This window comes from Plasmodium yoelii, assembly GCF_900002385.2.
Source record: "Plasmodium yoelii strain 17X genome assembly, chromosome: 13".
NCBI classification, from domain to species: Eukaryota; Apicomplexa; class Aconoidasida; order Haemosporida; family Plasmodiidae; genus Plasmodium; species Plasmodium yoelii.
In genome coordinates, this window is record NC_036185.2 from 445,029 (window position 1) to 465,667 (window position 20,639).

The 20,639-nt window shown below is 21.9% G+C and overlaps 4 protein-coding genes across 4 annotated transcripts; 2 read left to right on the forward strand and 2 right to left on the reverse strand.

Annotated features, from left to right (window-relative positions):
• Window positions 1–1,328: 1,328 nt before the first annotated feature.
• PY17X_1305100 (protein kinase, putative) lies at window positions 1,329–3,828 on the forward strand (the record flags this gene model as incomplete). The annotated part of the gene is made up of 3 exons (XM_022956991.1): window positions 1,329–3,376; window positions 3,563–3,661; window positions 3,747–3,828. The coding sequence occupies 3 exons, from the start codon at window positions 1,329–1,331 to the stop codon at window positions 3,826–3,828; spliced, it is 2,229 nt and encodes a 742-aa protein (XP_022813481.1).
• Window positions 3,829–4,117: 289 nt separating this feature from the next.
• On the reverse strand, window positions 4,118–5,977 carry PY17X_1305200 (uncharacterized protein; the record flags this gene model as incomplete). The annotated part of the gene is made up of 5 exons (XM_725558.2): window positions 4,118–4,192; window positions 4,298–4,683; window positions 4,819–4,969; window positions 5,148–5,282; window positions 5,543–5,977. 5 exons carry the CDS (start codon window positions 5,975–5,977, stop codon window positions 4,118–4,120), a joined length of 1,182 nt encoding a protein of 393 aa, XP_730651.2.
• A 1,788-nt stretch (window positions 5,978–7,765) lies between these two features.
• PY17X_1305300 (splicing factor 3A subunit 1, putative) lies at window positions 7,766–9,565 on the forward strand (the record flags this gene model as incomplete). The annotated part of the gene is made up of 1 exon (XM_725451.2): window positions 7,766–9,565. The coding sequence occupies one exon, from the start codon at window positions 7,766–7,768 to the stop codon at window positions 9,563–9,565; it is 1,800 nt and encodes a 599-aa protein (XP_730544.2).
• A 380-nt stretch (window positions 9,566–9,945) lies between these two features.
• Window positions 9,946–20,587, reverse strand: PY17X_1305400 (conserved Plasmodium protein, unknown function; the record flags this gene model as incomplete). Its single annotated transcript, XM_022956992.1, has 16 exons — window positions 9,946–10,054; window positions 10,139–10,302; window positions 10,488–10,970; window positions 11,194–11,482; window positions 11,813–14,655; window positions 14,917–17,469; window positions 17,576–17,688; window positions 17,814–18,007; window positions 18,147–18,485; window positions 18,627–18,715; window positions 18,797–18,883; window positions 19,001–19,204; window positions 19,314–19,551; window positions 19,668–19,720; window positions 19,820–20,205; window positions 20,350–20,587. 16 exons carry the CDS (start codon window positions 20,585–20,587, stop codon window positions 9,946–9,948), a joined length of 8,382 nt encoding a protein of 2,793 aa, XP_022813482.1.
• Window positions 20,588–20,639: the final 52 nt, after the last annotated feature.

The following is a 20,639-nucleotide window of genomic DNA, read 5'->3' on the forward strand; positions in this document are numbered from 1 at the left end:
TATTCTATATAAGCTTGTTCGTTTTGTGTATAATGTTACCATATTTTATTGCTATACACTTATTTGCTTTGTGTACTATTATTATTTATATCAATAATAAATACTATTTTATTTATTATGATTTATTTTTTTTAAGCAATTAATTTTTTATTTTGATATGAATATAATTTATTTTGATATATCCAAACGATCTTCACGCGTACCATATATAAAATATCTTAAGCCAATTCTTAAAACATAAAAAGCATATTATCACTGAAGTATAATAAAGAATCTATATTTATATATGTATTTATATACATATACAATTTATTTGTATAAATTTTTTGAAATTGCTAAAATAAAATAATACACCCATCATAAAATAGTTTATTTTACCATGGTATATAATTTTTAATGAAATCCTTAACTTTTATTTTATTATCGTAAATTTCGTTTTTTACCATTTGTTTCCTTAATTAATTATTAAACAACCCTATATAATTTTGTTTTATTATTATTTATTATATATTTTTGGGGGGAATGTGTAGTAATTCATTTCATCTTTACATAGATACTTATTTATATTTTTTCGTATGTATATATCTAATCTTTAAAAAAATGATAATAAATGACCGAATACCTGTTAATTTGCTTAAATGTTTTAATTAAATTTTAACTGTAAAATTATTTCTTAAGTAGGAAATTCAAATCCTTATTCATCAGGGAATGTGTTTTTTTTAATTTATGCTTTTTTCCTATTTTTTAGAATGCGTTATTATTTGCACATTATCTTTACGAATATTTTTGTATTAATTTTTTTCTTTTACAACATACTATTTTAAGTTGAAATTTGTATTCATTGAAAATATTTTTTTCAAATGTGCATAAGCAATATACTATGCACATTTCTTGGATAATTACACATATACATCGATTTATATGGATATTTTTATCCTATATAATAAGATTGATATACATGCCTTAATTACTATTTTTGTGATTCATATCGCACTGTAACATGACGATAATATATAGATTCATTCATATACATATATACAATTTCTAATCATTATCTGATCTTATAATTGGTAGGAGGCTTATATAATTAAACGTACGTTGCTCATGATTATTCATGTGCTAATAGTTTTACATATGTTTGAAATTAATCTTTAAGCATACTATCTTCCATCACATAAGTAAATAGTGTGGAATGGTACAGAGGAATACACATATCCAATATTACACACATGATAATGGATACTTTATTTACGTACTAGTATCCATTTTTTTAGAGGCACAAATTTGGTAATATGTTATTTATTATAAAAACCAAATAAACAATAAAAATGTTCTTTTTAACGAACCCTTTTGAAAAAAAAAAAAACAATATTATATTTAGAGCAAAATTAGAAGAAAAACTAAATGAATACTTATGCAACGGTACTATAATATCCAGGGATAATTTTTTCGATGATGAAAAAAAAAAAATAAAACAAGGAGATATTTCCCAAATAAAAATCACTAATGAATTTATTAATAATTGCAACACAAATTTACTTATAAATATTTTAAAAATTAATAAAAAATTAAAAGTGTATTACGATGTAAAGTACAATGTTGTTTATAGTCTTTTGTTAAAAAGTTTTGAAAAAAGGTCAAATATATGCATTAACACCAAAAATAAGAAATGTGAGCCCATGGTAAATGTCTATAAAATAAAAAGAAAAAATATATCTTATTTTATGAATCAATATCATATAATAAAATGCATATATTCTAGCGAATATGGAAACATATATTATTGTAAAAATGTTATAGATAATAAAAAATACTGTATAAAGCTTTTTTATTTAAGATTATGTTTAAAAGATAACTGTCCATATTATATTAATAATAAAGTCTATTTAACAAATTACTTTTATAAAATATTAAGTGAAATATTTTTCCTAAATTATTTAGAAAATAATAATATAATTAATATTGAACAAATATTTTGTGATGAAAAAAATGAAATTCTCTTCATTATTTTTCCATATATTAAACATCAATCTATGTATTATAAAAAAAAACCTAAAATATATTCTATTTATAATAAAAAACTAGTACGATTAGAAAATAAAAAATTTAAAATACATCTATATTCAGAAAATTTTATTAAGTATATATTTTTAAATATATACAATACAATTAATTATTTGCTACAAAAAAATGTAGCGTATTTAGACTTAAAACCTGACAACATACTTTTAACCCATAGAAATGCAGACACAATAGAATCTTATGAAGTTTCATTTACGAAAAAAAAAAAAATCGAAAAACTAAATAAGGTACTCATATCATCTAGCTCTAAAGAAATATCAAATATAGAAATAAACCTTCATACAAAATTCAAAGAGCAAATAAAAGAATCATGTACCAAAGATGAATATATTAAAAACGCCTATGCTAATAAAATGTTTCTTACCACGGGAAAAAACAAAAAAACGGTTATATCAAAAAATAATATATGTTATTATTGTTCTTATGCAAACTTAAAACCTGAAAAACTAAAAAAAAATAAAAAAATTAAATATATATATAATGTAAATTTGTCCAAATCATTTGAATATGATAAAACTGTAAAAAGAATATTTTTTACTAAAAATAAATTAGACACATTTTTTTTTGCGCCTCACAATACCACCACATTTATACAAACGTTTATTCAACAAAAAAATAAACATAATAAATCACAAAATAATTTATATAAAAAATATGAAAAAAGAAAAAAAACAAATAATGCACTATCCCCAAATAAAACTTACATAAATAAAATAAAAAATCTATCTATTTTCAAATATAATCAGAAGCATTCTATTAATTTTTTGAAGTTCTACTGGCTATATTTTAATATTGGAAAGTCATGTGATATTAATAATGACTTTTTAGTATATTTAGATCTGTATTTTTTTAACAAATACTATAATAAAATTGGAAATATGTGCACAGATGTATTGTATATGACCAGAAACCAATATATTGAATTAAGTGCTATTAAAGCACATACTGACAATATTCATGAGAAGGGAAAAACAGAAAATATGAATGATAATGACAAAAATGCATATAAAGAAAAAATCCAAAATCATGATATTATTCCATCTGATGATACGGAAAAACAATCTTGTCTTTCAAATAATAAAATTAATTATAATAATTCTATCAAATTAATAGATTTTGATGCATGTACTTTTATTATAAAATCATTTAATACCTACACTCGCGAAACTGATATTTTTAATTCCTTTGAATCCTTGTTTCCTGATATTAATAAAACAATTGAACTTTCCAAAAAACAGGCATATAACTTTGGTTCAGTTCTCTATACCTTTCTATTTGGAATCCCTCCATATCAGTAACATTTCATTATTATTCATACAATTACGCACACATACACATAAAACTAACTTAATTATGTACACATGGATGTTTTTCAAGAAGCATTTTTCGTTTTCGTTATAATAAATAAATATATATGTTCGGTTTATTTTCCTACATAATGATTATATGCACACATTTCATCCCATTTTCATTTCTATAGTGGCAAGGATATATTCGAAATTTATAACAACATGAAAAATAACAGCCTGTATTTTCCAAAATATAGAAAGATTAATAATGACTTAAAAAAGTTACTAAGGTAAGCATATAATATTTTTATAAAATAAAAAATAATTAAATTGTTTTTAATTTTTAAATTATAATTAAGTTTTTATGTTTTATAGAAAATTGCTAAACACCAAACCTGACAAGAGAATGCATTTCAAAAAAATAAAACAACATAGATGGTTTTCAAAATATAAATGAAAAAGTGCATATACAAATGTGTGAACATATAAATTCATGCAAAACATACACATATATAAACATATAAGTATATATACATATACTGGCAATTCATATAATAAAGTTTTGATAATTCAAATTGCAAATCTTTTTTTTTGTCAAATAAAATTTTATTCCTAAGTCCTTGTATATATTATGTATGTTTTTTTATCCAAACACACAAATATAAAATATGTATGCAACAACATTAATCATTAAATATATTTTAATTTAATTTATGAAACTCGTATCTGTCTCTACAAAGATACATTTATTTATTTTTTTTTTTTTCACGTATAACTTCATCTTTGTTAAATAATTTTTTCAATTCTTCTTCATCAAGATTCTACAAAAATAAAAAAAATAATAATATTACAAAATGGAAATGTATAAATAATGCGTTAAACAATGCGTATCTTTTTACATACGTATATTTTGTTTTCGTTCATACCTTTTGATATTTTTGGGCTATTTGATTAATACATGAGATGAAAAAAAATATAATTACTAAAAAAAAAAATATATTGAATAAAAACATGAAATTTATTTTAGATTTCGTCTTTTTCCCGTATTTTAAAACTGAAATTTGTTCGTCTATAAAGCTTTCAATGTTGGTCATATTCAAATTTGGGAACAGACGATGCAACGGTAAAATTGATAATACTTTTTTCAAAATTGCTAATTGCATTTCTTTGTAATTATTTGAAAATATAAAGATTAAAAACAATGTCTGGAAAATTGTTTTAACCACAGCTTTTCCTAAAACTAATGGGATAAAAAATTTTTCAAATGGCATCAAAAAGTGACCACAGCAAATTCCGCATAGGTCAAACATTACTGTAAATAAATTGAAAAAGGAAAGATGAGGCAAATTAAGAAAATAAATTATTATATTTATTAATAAAATAAGTTAATATATATTCAAAAAATCCATATTTATAGCTTATTCATTTTCATTTATGCATATATTACTATTAGGCCAACAAGATAAGAGAAAAACAGAAATTGATCCGTATTTTTTTATAAAATCAATCATCCATTTTTTCATAGATGTAACAATATTTCTTTTTCCTTCCTTTATATCCTTTTCAAATTCTTCATAATCATCGTCATATAACTTTGCCTAGAAAAAAAAACAATACACATACATACATTGCATATATATTACTCTACATCATTTTTCATTTGCTTAATTAATATTTTTATACCGTAAAAAACGTATTTAAATGATCATAATTTATTTAAGCGATAAATGCAATTTTATTTATTGTTTTGTTTTATATATTTTTTTTATTATTTACCTTTGAGGCGTAAAATGATGTCATATATGGCGGTAACTCTCCTAAAGCTGTTCCGATTCCCCATATAAAACAATATGGATATATTTTCATAAATAATTTTAATAGCGTCACATCTCCATCACCCTTCGATATACACTGTTAAAAAAATACCAAAACATACATGTATAATCGTAATATGGAACTCATATACTTCCTTTTTTCGAAATTGTATTAATCAAGCAATAGTAATATTCATTTATATAATTTTTTTCCACAAAGAAATGTCAAACTATTCAAGAATTATATTCAAATAACATATACAACTCTATATATTCCTATAATATGGATTTACATATAATTTTTCGTCAAAATATATAAATATTATTTTTATTATTCATAGTTTTTTCTCCTTTTACCTCAAAATAATTTCCTGTCGTCAATAAGGATTTCCACATGTTTATTCTTGAGTCAAAATTCAATGAATTGCAATATTCAGATGTAGAACAAATAAAATATATATGAGGAAACAAAAACAATACTCCTGAATGCATACCACACCCCAATCCAACACTACTTAATACTCCAAGTAACAGCCACCATATTATAACTTCTACATATATTATCAAATTGTCTAGGTATGCATGTTTATGCCTGATTTTTAATAATAACAGTATAATTGATATAGCTAATAATACTATTTTATTATATTTTTTATTTTTTTCATATATATTTAATATTATATTTCTTAGTTCTAAAAAAAAAAGTTTGATAGTCTTTAAAGGATGATAATATATATTTAACTCTTTCCTCTTTAAATATAATTCCTTTTTTTTCCTTTCATATGAATCCATCCTTGCATATAGTATTTAAATGTATGCATATATTCTTTATAAAAAAATTATAATTTATAATCCCCCATTAAAAAATTTGCATATGTAACAGCAATAACAATATAATATTATGTTATTCAAAATAGTTTTACCCTTAATAATATTTTTAAAAGAAACTCAATATAATAAATAAATCAAATTATATAACATGCTCTTTTAGTCTCTTTATTTTTATCTTATATAAATAACATATAATATGATGTAATATTTTCTGGTTCTGCTAATACTATTTTCACAATTTATAAAAATAAATATATATCTGATCTTGTGGTAATGTAATATATTATGGAGAATTAATCCCTTTAATAAAAATATTTGTTTTAAAGCAATAATTATATAGTAACGTTCAATGTATATTTATTTTGAAATATTAACTGCTCACAAATAATTGTATTAATTAGATTACCTAAAAAAACAAAAAATAAAGCCTTTAAAATTCTATCATTTTCTATAATAAAAATAATATGTGAAAAATTATACTTATTCTCAATTTTATGTAAAATATTCATAAATAAATAGTACTAATTTTATTAATATACAATTTTACAAATTCTTATTGAATTTAAAGCATTTACACAATAATAAAATTTACGTGGTCAATAAAAAAATCTTAGAAAATAGGAATTTTAACGATAGATTATAATTTTTTATTGTATTTTATTTTATCAATTATTCAACATTATATACAATCATTTACGCAGATATTGAGAAAAGAATTTAATAAAATTGTAATATACAGAAAAAAATTATTGCAATTAAGAAATTATGTGCTTATATTGTTTTCAACCTTTTTTATTATAAAATCCGTGTTATTTGACTGATTACATATGCATTAGAATTATAAAAATTGGTAAATAATTTTTTTCAATTTTTTATCATGTTATTTACCATAAAAATATATTTATTATGTAAATATCTATTTATTATAAGCATGCTTTTTTTGTTCATGGCGTAATATACTATAAAATGAAAAAAAAGCGAATGAATTGAATTATATATATTTTTTTCGATTTATAATTATATAAAGCATAGGTTTTATTATATTGTATATGTTTTCGCTTTTTCTGCAATTTTATTTAATTGTAAAAATTTCCAGTACTACAAAAAATATGGCACACTGAAAAAAAGTGCATAAAAGGAAAAGCTTCTTTTAAAAATTGTGGATAATATACTTTGATAAATATGTTAATACCATAGAAATTATTCTTATGTACACTCCTTTCAATACTACATACAAAAACTATTTTTTCTCATTTTTTTTACACCTTATAAATATTGTAAATCATGAATATTATCATGAGGACAACTTATAACAAAATAAAAAAAGATAGCGGATATTTTTATGTAATGTTTAAAAATTGTTGCGGAAAAATATAAGTTAGATGGTTCACAAAACATATGCATATATATATAAATAAGTACATACACAAATATATATATACCTACCTGCATATGTGCATCCAAAGTGCCGTCTTTAATATTAAATCCACGCATTTTAATTTTAAAATATTGAGCATCAAATACATTTACAACAATAAAAAAACCAGTAATAAAAAAAATAGCAAATGAAAAAGGGAAAACCCCAAAAGACTAATTGGTAATAAAACAGTAATATGGTTACAAGTTCGTAAACATTATTGAATAAAACACGCAAATGATAAATGTGAAAGGAAATAATAATAAAATATATGTATATTCATAAATACACATATAATCACTACTATTATATAACAAGTATAATTCGTACAAATGGCGAAAGTGATCGTTAAAGGAAGTATTTTTGATGATAATGTTGATGTCACGGATCTTGAACTTGTAAATAAAAGATTGGAGTTTTTAGAAAATGAAATGATTATACCACCAAATAGTATAAAAAGTGTTATAGATAAAACTGCTGCATTTGTTAAAAAAAATGGGAAAGTTTTTGAACAAAAAATATATAAAGAAAAAGAAAAGCAGTTTAATTTTATAAATAGTACACACCCATATTTTTTTTATTATCAATATAAATTACATGAACAATTTTTAGGAATTCAAGAAAAAAATACAATACCTAAAGCTATTATAGAAATAAAAAAAAGAGAAGATTTAAATAAATCAAGTAATAATGAACACATATTAAAAATATGTGATTTTGTAAAAGAGGATATTAAAAAAGAAAAAAACAAAATAATATACTCCATAGATGACCAAACTAAAGATGAAGATACACAAGAACAGCAAATAGAAATCAAAGAAGATATTTATACAATTATATCTCCACTTATCAGTTCGGTGGATGTAGATCTAATGAAAACAACAGCTCTATTTGTGGCTAGAAACGGAAACAAATTTTTAAATGAACTTATTGAAAGAGAAAAAAATAATAGCCAATATGACTTTTTGAGAGCAAATAATTTATACTATAATTTTTTTTCAAAACTTATTGATATATATGTGAAATGTTTACTTCCAAATAATGATATAATGGATAAAATTAAAAAATATTCCAATAACAAAAGGGATATTCTAAACTATTCTTATAGTATATATAACCATAACATGAAGAAAAGAGAAGAAGAAGAAAGAAAACTTGAAGAAAAAACAAAATGTGACACATTTTATGATTGGTCAAATTTTACCGTTGTAGAAAATATAACCTTTGATGATAACATTGAAACTTTGCCTCAATCAATAGATTTTAATAATGTTGAAAACTATGTATTAAATCAATTGTTTGATACAGATAACAAATATACAAATATCGAAAAAATAAATAACATATCATATCATACAAGTAATATAAATAAAGAAATAAATGAAAATGGAGAAGGCCAAGCTCATGGTGACAATTCAATGGATGATTATGAAAGACAAAATGAGTATTCAGATGATGCTATCGAAATAAGAAAATTAGAAGAAAATCCAGTAGATATGTCTCAAGAAGAGAATAATATTTCTGATAATAAATATATAAAAGGACGAAAACAAAAGAACCAACTACATGGAAAATTAAATAAAAATGATAGTGAAATATCAAATGGTGAAGAAACTTTAGATAACATTCAAGAAATTGTGGATGATGATAATGAAGAAAAAATTATAGTTGTTAAGAATTATGAAAAATCACGAAAACACAAAATAAATAAAGAAAATGTCCACTTATGTCCAATTACAAACCAACCTATAGATATTAATGATATGACTCGACACTTGAAAACATTATTATTAGATCCACAATGGAAAGAACAAAAAGATAAGTTATATGAAAAAGCTAAAAAGGAAGCTTCGTTTTCACCTCTTGAAGACATTGAAGGAAATTTATCTCTTTTTGTTATTAATAGACCAGATATTTTTGGATCTATCGATGAAGAAATCAACGACCATACATCAAATGAAAATAAAAAAACTACTAAAAATGTAAAAAAAAATGAAGATGTATATAGTTACATTCATAATATTTACAATAAAATATTGCCAGGTCCATCCATTGCACATTACCCTCAAAATGAAGCAAACCAATCAAAAGAAACTAATAGCAAAAATAATAAAAAACAAAAAACAAACTAATATATATGTTGTTATATAGTTTAATAATTAGTTAAATCAACATTTCAAAATAGACTTTCTTTTTACTTCTTATTAATTCAAAACACACATGCCAATATTATAACCTTTTGGCAAATTCTATATATTTGGCCATCCATTATTTAGACATATTTAATGTCTTTTATATATTATTTTTTTCGCTCTCTTTTTTTAATTTAATTTTTTCAAAATTAACAGATTCATTTTATTTTTAGTGATCTAGCACATTTCAATTAATTTACGTATTTAATGCATCATATGTTATATATATGCATTCTTTATATTATATTTAGGATTTATTTCACTTTGTTTTATTATTTCTATTTATTTATTTTGTCTTTATAAAAATTTTTATAGTTAACTTAATCACCATTTTTTGGTACATAAATTCCTTTTAAATAAAAATAAATCTTATATCCATTTCCAATATCGATGAAATATTTTTTGGTAATGTCTTTCTCCATTATTGGGCTGCATTAAAAATGCACAGAAATATATTATTATATTTTTTCACAAACAAAATTGAGAAAATGTAGAAAAAAATAAAGTACTTACGCGAATGTCACAATTATATAATTAGGAAATAAAAAAGGGTTTGTTCTTTTTTCTTCTTTTTCATAATCAGTATTGCAAGCACCATATGTTTTCCCAAACAATGCATTTTTTGTTTTACTAAAATGGAATATTCCATTTAGGCTATTTTTTGATAAATGATAATTCTGCATAAGTAAAAGCAAAATAATAACAATAATAATAAACAACAAAATAATAAATTATTTCACATATGTATACATATATGTAGGTGTGTCTACTAAAATTTTCTCAAAACTTATTTAAAAATTTTAATGCTCTTATTTTTTCGGGTATTTTTCTCATTATATGATTGTATTTTTTATAATCATACTTGCTCTATATAATCCTCTTCTTCCTTTATTGTCCAAGTGATAGGAATTTGTGTTGTGTTAAATAAAAACAAACAAAATTTATACAATTTTAATTCACTAAATTTTATATAAATATAATATGTATTGTCCTTTATTTCAATATCGTTATAAGTTATTCGATTCTCTTTTACTTTATCCGAAATATTATTAATAACATCATTTAGTTCTTTGCAATTTTCTATTATTTGGTTTTCCTTTCTCAAATTATTAAATTCGTGAAATATATATTTATTTTCTTTCATAATTAAAAAGGGAACAATATAATTGCATTCAATTATAAACTTTTCATGCTCTTCACTTGTTAAATATTGAAATATTAAATAATCTTCATATACATGCTTTTTTCCTTTTTTACTATTTATCTTATTTTTTATTTCCTTTTTAAACTTCACTTCGTCTATTTCCAATTTTATGCATATCTTACTTTTTCTTTTTATATGATACTGAAAAAAAAGGAAAAGAAAAGTAACAAAATGGCAAAATTAAAACAAAGACAATAAATGAAATTATGCAATATGCATATTGTTTTTTTAAAAATGAAATAAATATTCAAATTTATTATAAAATGATAGCTAAATAAATAGTCTACATATTCCTTTTTATAATATAAGACAACAAATTAAATTAGTTTATTATTATTCATCCCATATAAATGCATATGTTTACAATTCTAGTATTAGTATGATCAAATTCCTCAGAATCTATATAAATCTTTTTTATTTCAAAAAACAATTTCGTGTATATATATGAATAAAAATTTATATCTTTCATATTAATGAAATATATATTTAAAGATTTTTTTTGTGAAAATGTTTCATCAAAGTATCCATTTATCTCATTTATATCTTCATATAATATGTCATTGATAAGTTGATCTGTATACATTTTGTTTATTTTTTTATAGGCCTTTTTATTGAAATATTTGAAGTCGAATTTTATTGTTTTATCATGAGATCTGCACCAAGGTTATCCCACCAAAAAAAAAATATTCATGAAAATTAATAGAAGAACGAATAAATATAATAGTATAGACAATTCAAATGTGTTATAACCAAATGAATATTTTTTTATTTTTTGCATAGATTTTATAAATTAAGTATTTGCTATTTCACCATATTGGTGTTTTCATAATGCCTCGTGATAAATTTATATAATTATCTACATATATATGCATAGAATGAATATATTTCATATTACTAATTCATAATATTTCTTAACTAAACATCTTATATGTAACATTATATGCCTAGCCTTTTGTATGTGGATCTCTTTTTTTATATATTACATTTTATTGCCCCATAATAATTCCATTTTCGGTTTTTCGATATTAACATATAAATAAAATGTTAGATATAACGATTTTATTAAATGCTCACTGAGCGCTTTTAATGACGATTCAGTATTAATTTTACTTTTGGTGTCTATATCATCTATATATTTGTAATTGCAATCAAATTTATATACATGATTGCCTTCTTTGTGTAATATATTTTCCAAACATATTTTGATATATTTTTTTGCTTTTTTATCAATGCAAATATTTGAACAATCAATTTTAATATCGTTTTCGCTATTAGCTGTTTTTCCATCACTTGTAGAGCATAGTGAATTTTTCGCAATCTCGATATCATTTTTATTTCTAAAAAAAAGTTCATTTAAACTATTACTACACTGTTCATTACTTTTAGGCGTTCCTTTTAAAAATGTATCTATTTTTTTATTTTCATCATTTTTTAAATCATCATGCTCTGATATATATATATTTTTATTATCGCTAATATTCAATAGAACATCTGAAATGTCTGAAAAAGTGCATATAATATTTTTCCTAAAATTCGAAGAATTAAGCAATATAACCTCATATGGCTTTAATATTTCTTCAAAGCACTTACATATATTTTCATTGCGTTCATTTTTCTCTAAAACTTTGTAATTTTTTAAAATGCCTTTATCTATATAAATAGAATTAATAAATATGCATTTATCACCATTTTTTGCAACTTTATAAGGATTTAATAAATGTAATGATTTTATCTCTGATTTAATTGACATATTACAAATTTGTTCACTTTTACTTAAATTTATAAATATTTTGTCTCTATACATATTAATATTATCTGAATATAGATAAATCTTAATAAATGCACTTTTCATAGAACATACTGTATCTTTAAAAAGGACAAAATCTAAGAACAAATTATTTTTTAGCATTAAGCAATATTCACTTTTTTCATTTAATATATTATTTAAAAAATTATAATAATGCTCTTCGTTTTTCATCTTATATTTATTATTTAAATGCTTTAATTTATTATAATTTCCATATATTATATTCTCGACGTTGCACTTTTTCTTATATTTGTTTTTTTCTAAATTCGATTCTTTTAGAAAATCAGCTAATCCCTGCCATTCCTTTTTCATTATTAAATTATTTATACATCTATTAAATATGTTTTTTAAATTATCATTTATAGAACCAGAACAATTTACATTTAAATTTAAATCGACTTTATTTTTGTTATTTATTATTATATATATTACATCATTTTCATTATTTAAATTATAACAGTAGTTTTTAAGTAAATGTGTACCAGGTTTATTTTTGTTTCTTTCTTTTGTATTTTTTATTACTATATCGTTTTCTTCACTTCTTGATATATCATCCTCTTGGTCATAATTGTAGAATAATTCATTATTCCTTTTCTTTACAAAGTCTACTAAATCATAATCTAATTTATTGTTTAAACGATTTAATAGCTTGTGCACCCAAATAAACTTGTCTATTTTCCCCATTATCAATTTACTTGAATTTCTATCTGGGTCATTAAAAATTTCGTAGCATCCTTCATTTTTGTCGATATTTTTTTCCTCTTCTTCATTTCGAAGGCTTTCATTTGTCTCTATACACGATTCTATATTACTGTCAAAATCATGACGTATTTCATCAATATAATTTTCAAATTTGTCAAACATATTCTCATCAATATTCAAATTAAAAAAATTGTTTATTTCTTCCATATATCTTTTTATTTTCGCCTTAGATTTGTCATGCTCTTTTATTTTTATAAGAGATAAATCATCTATCAGTTTATTTACAAATACATCAATTTGTTCCCTTTCCCCATTTTTAATATTTGATTCCTTCTCATTTGTCTTATCTGCTTTACAGATGTTTAACCCATCCACACTTGAATCTATCTTTCTTCCTTTTGAACTTTCTTTATTTCCTTTCGTCTTTTCAATTTCTTGACACCCATTAAACCTATCAATTTCGCTATTATTATTTACATCCCCCAATAATTCACCCTTTGATACACATATAGTATTTTTCATATAATCGAATAAAGATAATAATAAATCTTTTTCATTAATTAAAATAAAATCAAATGTATGTACAAAAAAATGTGATCGAAGTTTTATAATTTTACAATAATTAAAATATTTAAAATTAATTGAAAATTTTAATTTAATAAAATTTTCGTCTTTAGTTATATTATTATTATGAAATACCAATAATCTGAATCCATGTCTTTTTGTTTTTTTCCCACCTATTTTATTTAAAATATCGTCCTCTGTAATAATACAAGCATGTATTGCATCTAATGCGTTTTCTTTATTTGTATTCAAAACGTTATGTTCCCCTTCTACTGTTTCCGCTTCAGTAGTAACCGCTTTGGTTTTATCCTTATTGTTTTCCTCGCCTTTTATTAAATAATATTTTGATAGCTTATTTTTTAACTTATTTTCTAACTTGTTTACTTTTATGAAACTATCAAAATTTTTGTAATAATAATTTAGTTTTGGGTTGCAATTATTAATTAATATATATTTCTTTTTGTAATAGTTATATTCGAAATTTCCAGTTTCTGTTTCACTTAATTCATACCCAATATTTAGTTCATTTAAATTTTCAAAGTTTACATAAAAAATGTCACTACAAATTCCAATATAATTATCTTTCCTTTCTTTATCATTTTCTTCATTCTCCTTCGTATCTTTCTCTTTTATTATTTCATTTTTCATATAATTATTTTTGTCTTGATATTTTTTGTCGTATGTTATTTTAATATTATGATTTTTACTTGTACCTTTCATGAAAATTTCTTTACAAAATGAGTCCCATTTCACCTTAATGTAGAAAAAAAATAGAAACGATATAACACATATGTGAAAAGTATTAACCATATATACCTGCAGTAACATCGATATAAATTATTCACACTGTTTATATAACTACATATACGTATTGTTTCTTTTCCATATTTTAATATATGTATAGAAAAAAATAGTGTTCAGATACATATGTAAATCACTGCATATATTTATTTGCCTATCTAATTATTTATCGTTTATCCATTATTTCATTTATTTCTTTCCAGTTTCTATTACTCTTAAGGGGAAGCTTATACTATTTGCATGTGAGAAAAAGAAAAAGAAAACGAAAAATGTCTCCCTCAATGGTAATAATAGCAAATTTGAGGGATATACTATAAGATTGTCCTTAAAATTTATTTTATCATCATGTATATATATATATTTATATTCATGATGCTTATAAATTTGTTTAAAATTTTTATTAAACTCATTTGTATTCAACGATATTTTTTCATCATTGTCTTCAAGATTTATACTTTTATACTTTTCCATATTGTGTATTATGTATTTTTCTCCATTCAAATAATTATAAAAAATATTGAATTCTTTACTAAAGTCCGAAAAAATATCACTTAAATAATCAATACAACTGTTATATTTAAAAAGACATTTACACTTATTACAGTTATAAAAATCATTTTCCTTTTTTATACCATTCTTATCCATTTTTTCATCTATAATTTTGTAAAAACTGTTTTTGAAATTATATATAAGATCGGATTTTTTTATTAGCTCATTTTTGTTTACCTTCTTTACGCTATTAAAGACGTTACAATAGAAAGTGTATAATGTTATAAATCCATATTTATTATTATTACTAATATCATTGTCTTTGTTACTTTTGTCATCTGTATTACTAATACTTTTATTTTTGTATAAATCTTCTAAACGAATTAATTTTAAATCTTTGTCAAGGTTATTTATTTTTACAATATTACAAAACCCGTAATGTGAGTAACTATTTTCAAATACAAAATCAGTCTGATTTATACTTATACCTTTGCTTTTCGTTAATATGCTACATTTTATTTCTTTTTTAATGTTATAATTACCCATGTAGAAACTCATGTTTATATTTATTTTGTGATATCCGTATTTGTTAACTAAAAAGTATAAAACGATTTTCCTTTTTTCATGAGGCAATAGATAATATCCTTCATTTTTCGTTTTTAAATGGTTTTCATTCCTATCTTTTATTTTTTCATCTCTATATAAATTTTGTTCTCTAATTTTTCTCCTTTCTTTATATCTTAATTTCTTTTCAACTTCTAATTTATTCATTATATCTATTTGCTTTGGGCTCACTACATTTTTTATCAATACATACACTTGGACATTATCATTATTTCCTTTGTTATAAAAATATTTTATAAACTTTTTGTTCAAGTTGTAATATAAGTCTTCTTTTTCCCCCAATGTTATTGTATCTTCTTTTTTATTATTCATATCACTTTTCACACACTTTTTATTTGCTATTTCATCTCCATCATTGAATACTAAATTCTGTTTACAATCAAATGGCTTATCATTACTTGTTTCATTTCTATTTGTAGTATTTGAATTATCTTTATTTGTTTTTTTTCTTATAACATTTTTCTTTATGTATTTTATATTTTTCTTCTTTTCATTTATTAATTTTATTTCATTTAATACAGCATAATAATCGTAATAGCAAATACCATTTTCTATAAAACCTGAGACACTGCTTAATCTTTGTGCATCTTCGTCATTTTTATAACTGTCCTCATCTCTTTGTTTGTTCTCCATTTTTTCAGAAGATGATACAATTTTTTCTTCTTCTTTGTATTCTAATAATGCATTCTGAGGATCTTTTTGTAAATCTTTTACAATTTCGTTTGAACAAACTTTTATATTACATCTAGATGAATCACTCAACTTTATAACATTTTCAAAAAGATAACTAATATAAAAATCATTTTGATTTTTTATAGTAAAACTGGTTTTATACAAAAATAACGGATTTAACATAAAACATTTTGATAGCTTTTCTGACTTTATATTTATACTTGGTTCAATTATATTAGCATATATATTTATATACATACCTATAAAATTTGTTGTCTTATTTTTTTTGTTAAATATTTTTTGGTTTTTTTTCTGTTTTTTTTTTATCATTTCTTCATTAATTTCAGAGTAACTTGAATACGATTTACACAATGATGACGATGAATATTCATATCTTGAAAAATTATTTCCAAATAGTTCATTCCATTTCTTGTTATCTATTATTTTATTTTCTCTTACACATACTAAAGGGAAACCATTGATTTCTTTCTCTTCTTGTTTCTTGTCAATTTCCAACAAATTTTCAATATTAACATCAGATCCTTTGCATATATTTTTAATGATCATTACAAAATGATAATTTTTGTAATTTTTATGTTTATCTTTAGGCTTAAAAACAATATATATCTTTTTCGGTTTTTTATATGACAAAACGAAATTTTGGGGATAAATGTAAATTGGACATAAGCATTTTTTCTTATTCTTTTTTTTTTTCTTTTTTTCCGAATTTTTATCCTTTTTATCTACTTTTATTTTTCCTGACTCCATATTATATCTCATTTTCGATCTGTTCTCATATAAAGAGTCAGCAAATGCAGGATCAAAAAATTCTTCATAATAGTATGTCCCTTTGTTCTTTTTCTCCAAAACTATTTTCTTACTTTCTGGATTTTCATTAACATATATATAGCACGATATGTTCAAGTCAATTAGTCCGTTGTTTACAACTTCGAGCTCAGTGAAGTTATACCCACTATTCACCTTTCAAAAAAAATATAAAATATTCAAGCATATAAAAAAGGAGATAACACATCAAATCATAAAAATATATATTTCACAAATTTATACAAAATCGATTAGTCATTACTTGAATATCTGAAAATTTATATGAGTTTCCTGAATTGCTATAAAAAAAATAATCTAATTTGTCTTTTTGTTGATTTTCTAAATATTTTGAAAATCGACATTCGTACAAATCTCCTGCACATAAAAAAAAGTAAAAAACGTTAAAAATATAAAAAAAAATAATTTATTATAATACCAATTTGATACTTAATTTTTATTTATTTTCGAAAAAATTTAATGACAAGATAATGAAAAGTTACTTGCTATCCTCTTATTGATGCGAACCAAATTTAACAATATGGGTTCAACAATAACCTTAATACGAAATTGAAAAATATTCCATCCATTGTAATTAATAAAATTATATTTTTCTCGATCTTTTAATTCAGAAAAATCACTATCAATATCTGGTATGATATAGTATTTCTTTTCATATGCTCCTATTTTCCCACTTCTATAAAAAATAAAAAACATGTCTATGTATGTTCTAACATTTTATGTAAATATGAAATGCGTATAGAATCTCAATAAATTCAAATTTAATTTCAAAATGTTTATTCAAAAATTTAAAATTTTAATTTTATAGTTTGTACTTAAAAAAAAAAATAACAGATTTTTCTTCGGAGCTTTTCAAGTTAAAATAATATATATCTTGTAACACATTTTCAAAATATAAATTATCAAAATTGCTAACTAATTTTTTGTATAAGAAAAGAAAATTATATGAACGACTTTTAATATTATTATACATATAATAGCTTTCATTGTTTTCTTTTATTTCTATTATAGATTCATTGTCGTTTTTTTTATTAGTTAACAAATTTAAAATATTTTCTTCCTTTTCGATATTTTTCTTTTTTTCATAAAATTCAAATAAGTTCTTTGGGATTATCAGTATATTTACATCATTTCCTTTATTTTTAATTGTAAACCTTTAAAAAATCAAAAGTTAATAAGAAAAATAAAATACTAAAAAAACGTCAAAGATAATCATAACATGAACCATGCAAACTCATAATATAATTTCCACTAGTAATTATTCCATTTAATTTACTTTTTAAAAATAGACTTACGATTTGTTCTTCTTCTCGTTAGATCGAATTGGACCAAAATTTATAGTTTTAGGAAATTCTAATTTTGGTGGCGATTGAAATACTTTTATCTATAAAAAATGTAATGTCATAATGTTCAAATATATACATCAATTTCTATCATTTTATTTTATCACAATATTCTTTTTTACCTGGATTTCCTGACTTCCTGCTTCTGACAATATTTTTATATTATCCCTTAGGTGATTTAAGGTCAAAACATTATAACCTAGTTTTATCTGAGTCGTTCATAATAATCACATTGTAAAAAAAAGTTGATATATAGGGTTATATTTCGTCAGCTAATAATTTATTGGTTTTAGCTTCATAATAATAATTAAATATTTCTCTTTCACCTTTATGGAATGTCCTGGGGCAATTTGATGATTTAAAGTATTTTTTGAGGATTCCTCACTTTTATTATACATATTAATTATATCTTTTATGAAAAAACATTTCATTGAAGGGGGAACTATAATAATGTGTAGTAGGGTATTGCTTTTGTTTGTAATTACCAAATCTTCTGTTTGTGTCGAATCTACCATTACATCTGTAAAGTACTGTAAAATACGAATGGAAATATGTATATATTGTGAGGAATATATTTTATAATTCAAATTGATTTATTAGAAAAATTGTAGTTATAATATTTATCAGATTTTAATTTACTATTGTTAATGGGTAGATACACAAATAATCATTTAAATCATCGTTTTTTGATAAATTCAATCTTGGATTTTTTAAATAATTAATAAATCTACTATCCTTTTCTTGCAAATTTTTAATCTCTTCTTTTTTTTCATTAATTTCATTTTTCAAATCCTCTTCCTTTTTCTTTTTGTATTGCTCTTCAAGTCTGAGCATATATTTTTTCATGTGTTTGTCCTTTTCTTCAACACTAATATTACTGCATTTCGTTATTTGAAAAAAAAAAGAAAAAGCAAAACGGTAAAATATATGATTGATTTTCTAATCATATATGCAAATATAAAAAATATCATTAGTATATATGAAATTGATTACTATTTATCTATTTTCTTTTTTTTCTTTAATTTATATGAAACTGTCTCTTTTTCCTGAGAGGTAACAATCGATATGTTTATATATTATTAAAAATTTAATAAAAAAATAAAATCGACATCTTAACTTTTTTTCTTTTTTAGCGTGTCTATTACTTCTATATTAGTAGGACTCTTTAGATTATCATTATTTAAATTTATGGTTTCTTTGGTATCGGTTTTATTTTCAATATTAAACATATTTTTGTCCATTTCCTTTTTTTTCTTTTTAAATTTTTCTATATCTTCCAAAATTTTGGTGCTATTATTAAATCCTTTTAATTCATAATTCTCTCTTTCTTTCATATCACAAGGTTCCTGATTGTCTACTGAATATTTATCATTTTTATTTACTAAAAAATTATTTTCAAATATTTCACTAGTTTTAATATTTGTTAATTTATATTTATTAGTAGACAAAAAATTATCGTAACTATCTGTACAATAACATAATGTATTCGATTCTTCATCTTCATCGTTTATGGCTACGTTTGTTAAATTACCTATATAAAAATGTAATAATGTATTCAAAACATGAACGTGAAGTATATATATCACTAAAACAACATATATGTACGATGTATTTTACTCACATCCCCCCTCTATAATTATTTAAATAAATAGATATATATTACTTTTGTTGTTACTAGTTGAAGAATTTGTTATGAGATCTTTTGTATCACTAATTATACTATCTGCATGAATAGAATCAATATTATTTAATGTCTTATTATTTGATATATCTCTATATGTGTTTCTTTCAATACATTTTGATTCTTCATCTATATCTAAATTGGATGTGTTTACAAATCCCGTGTCTAACTCATTTTTTTTTTTTTTTTTTTTTTTCTTTTCTTTTTTTTCGATATGTTTCTTATCCCCCATGTATTTTATATTTCTATATAGAGAATGGAAAATTTAATTTCTTATAATACTT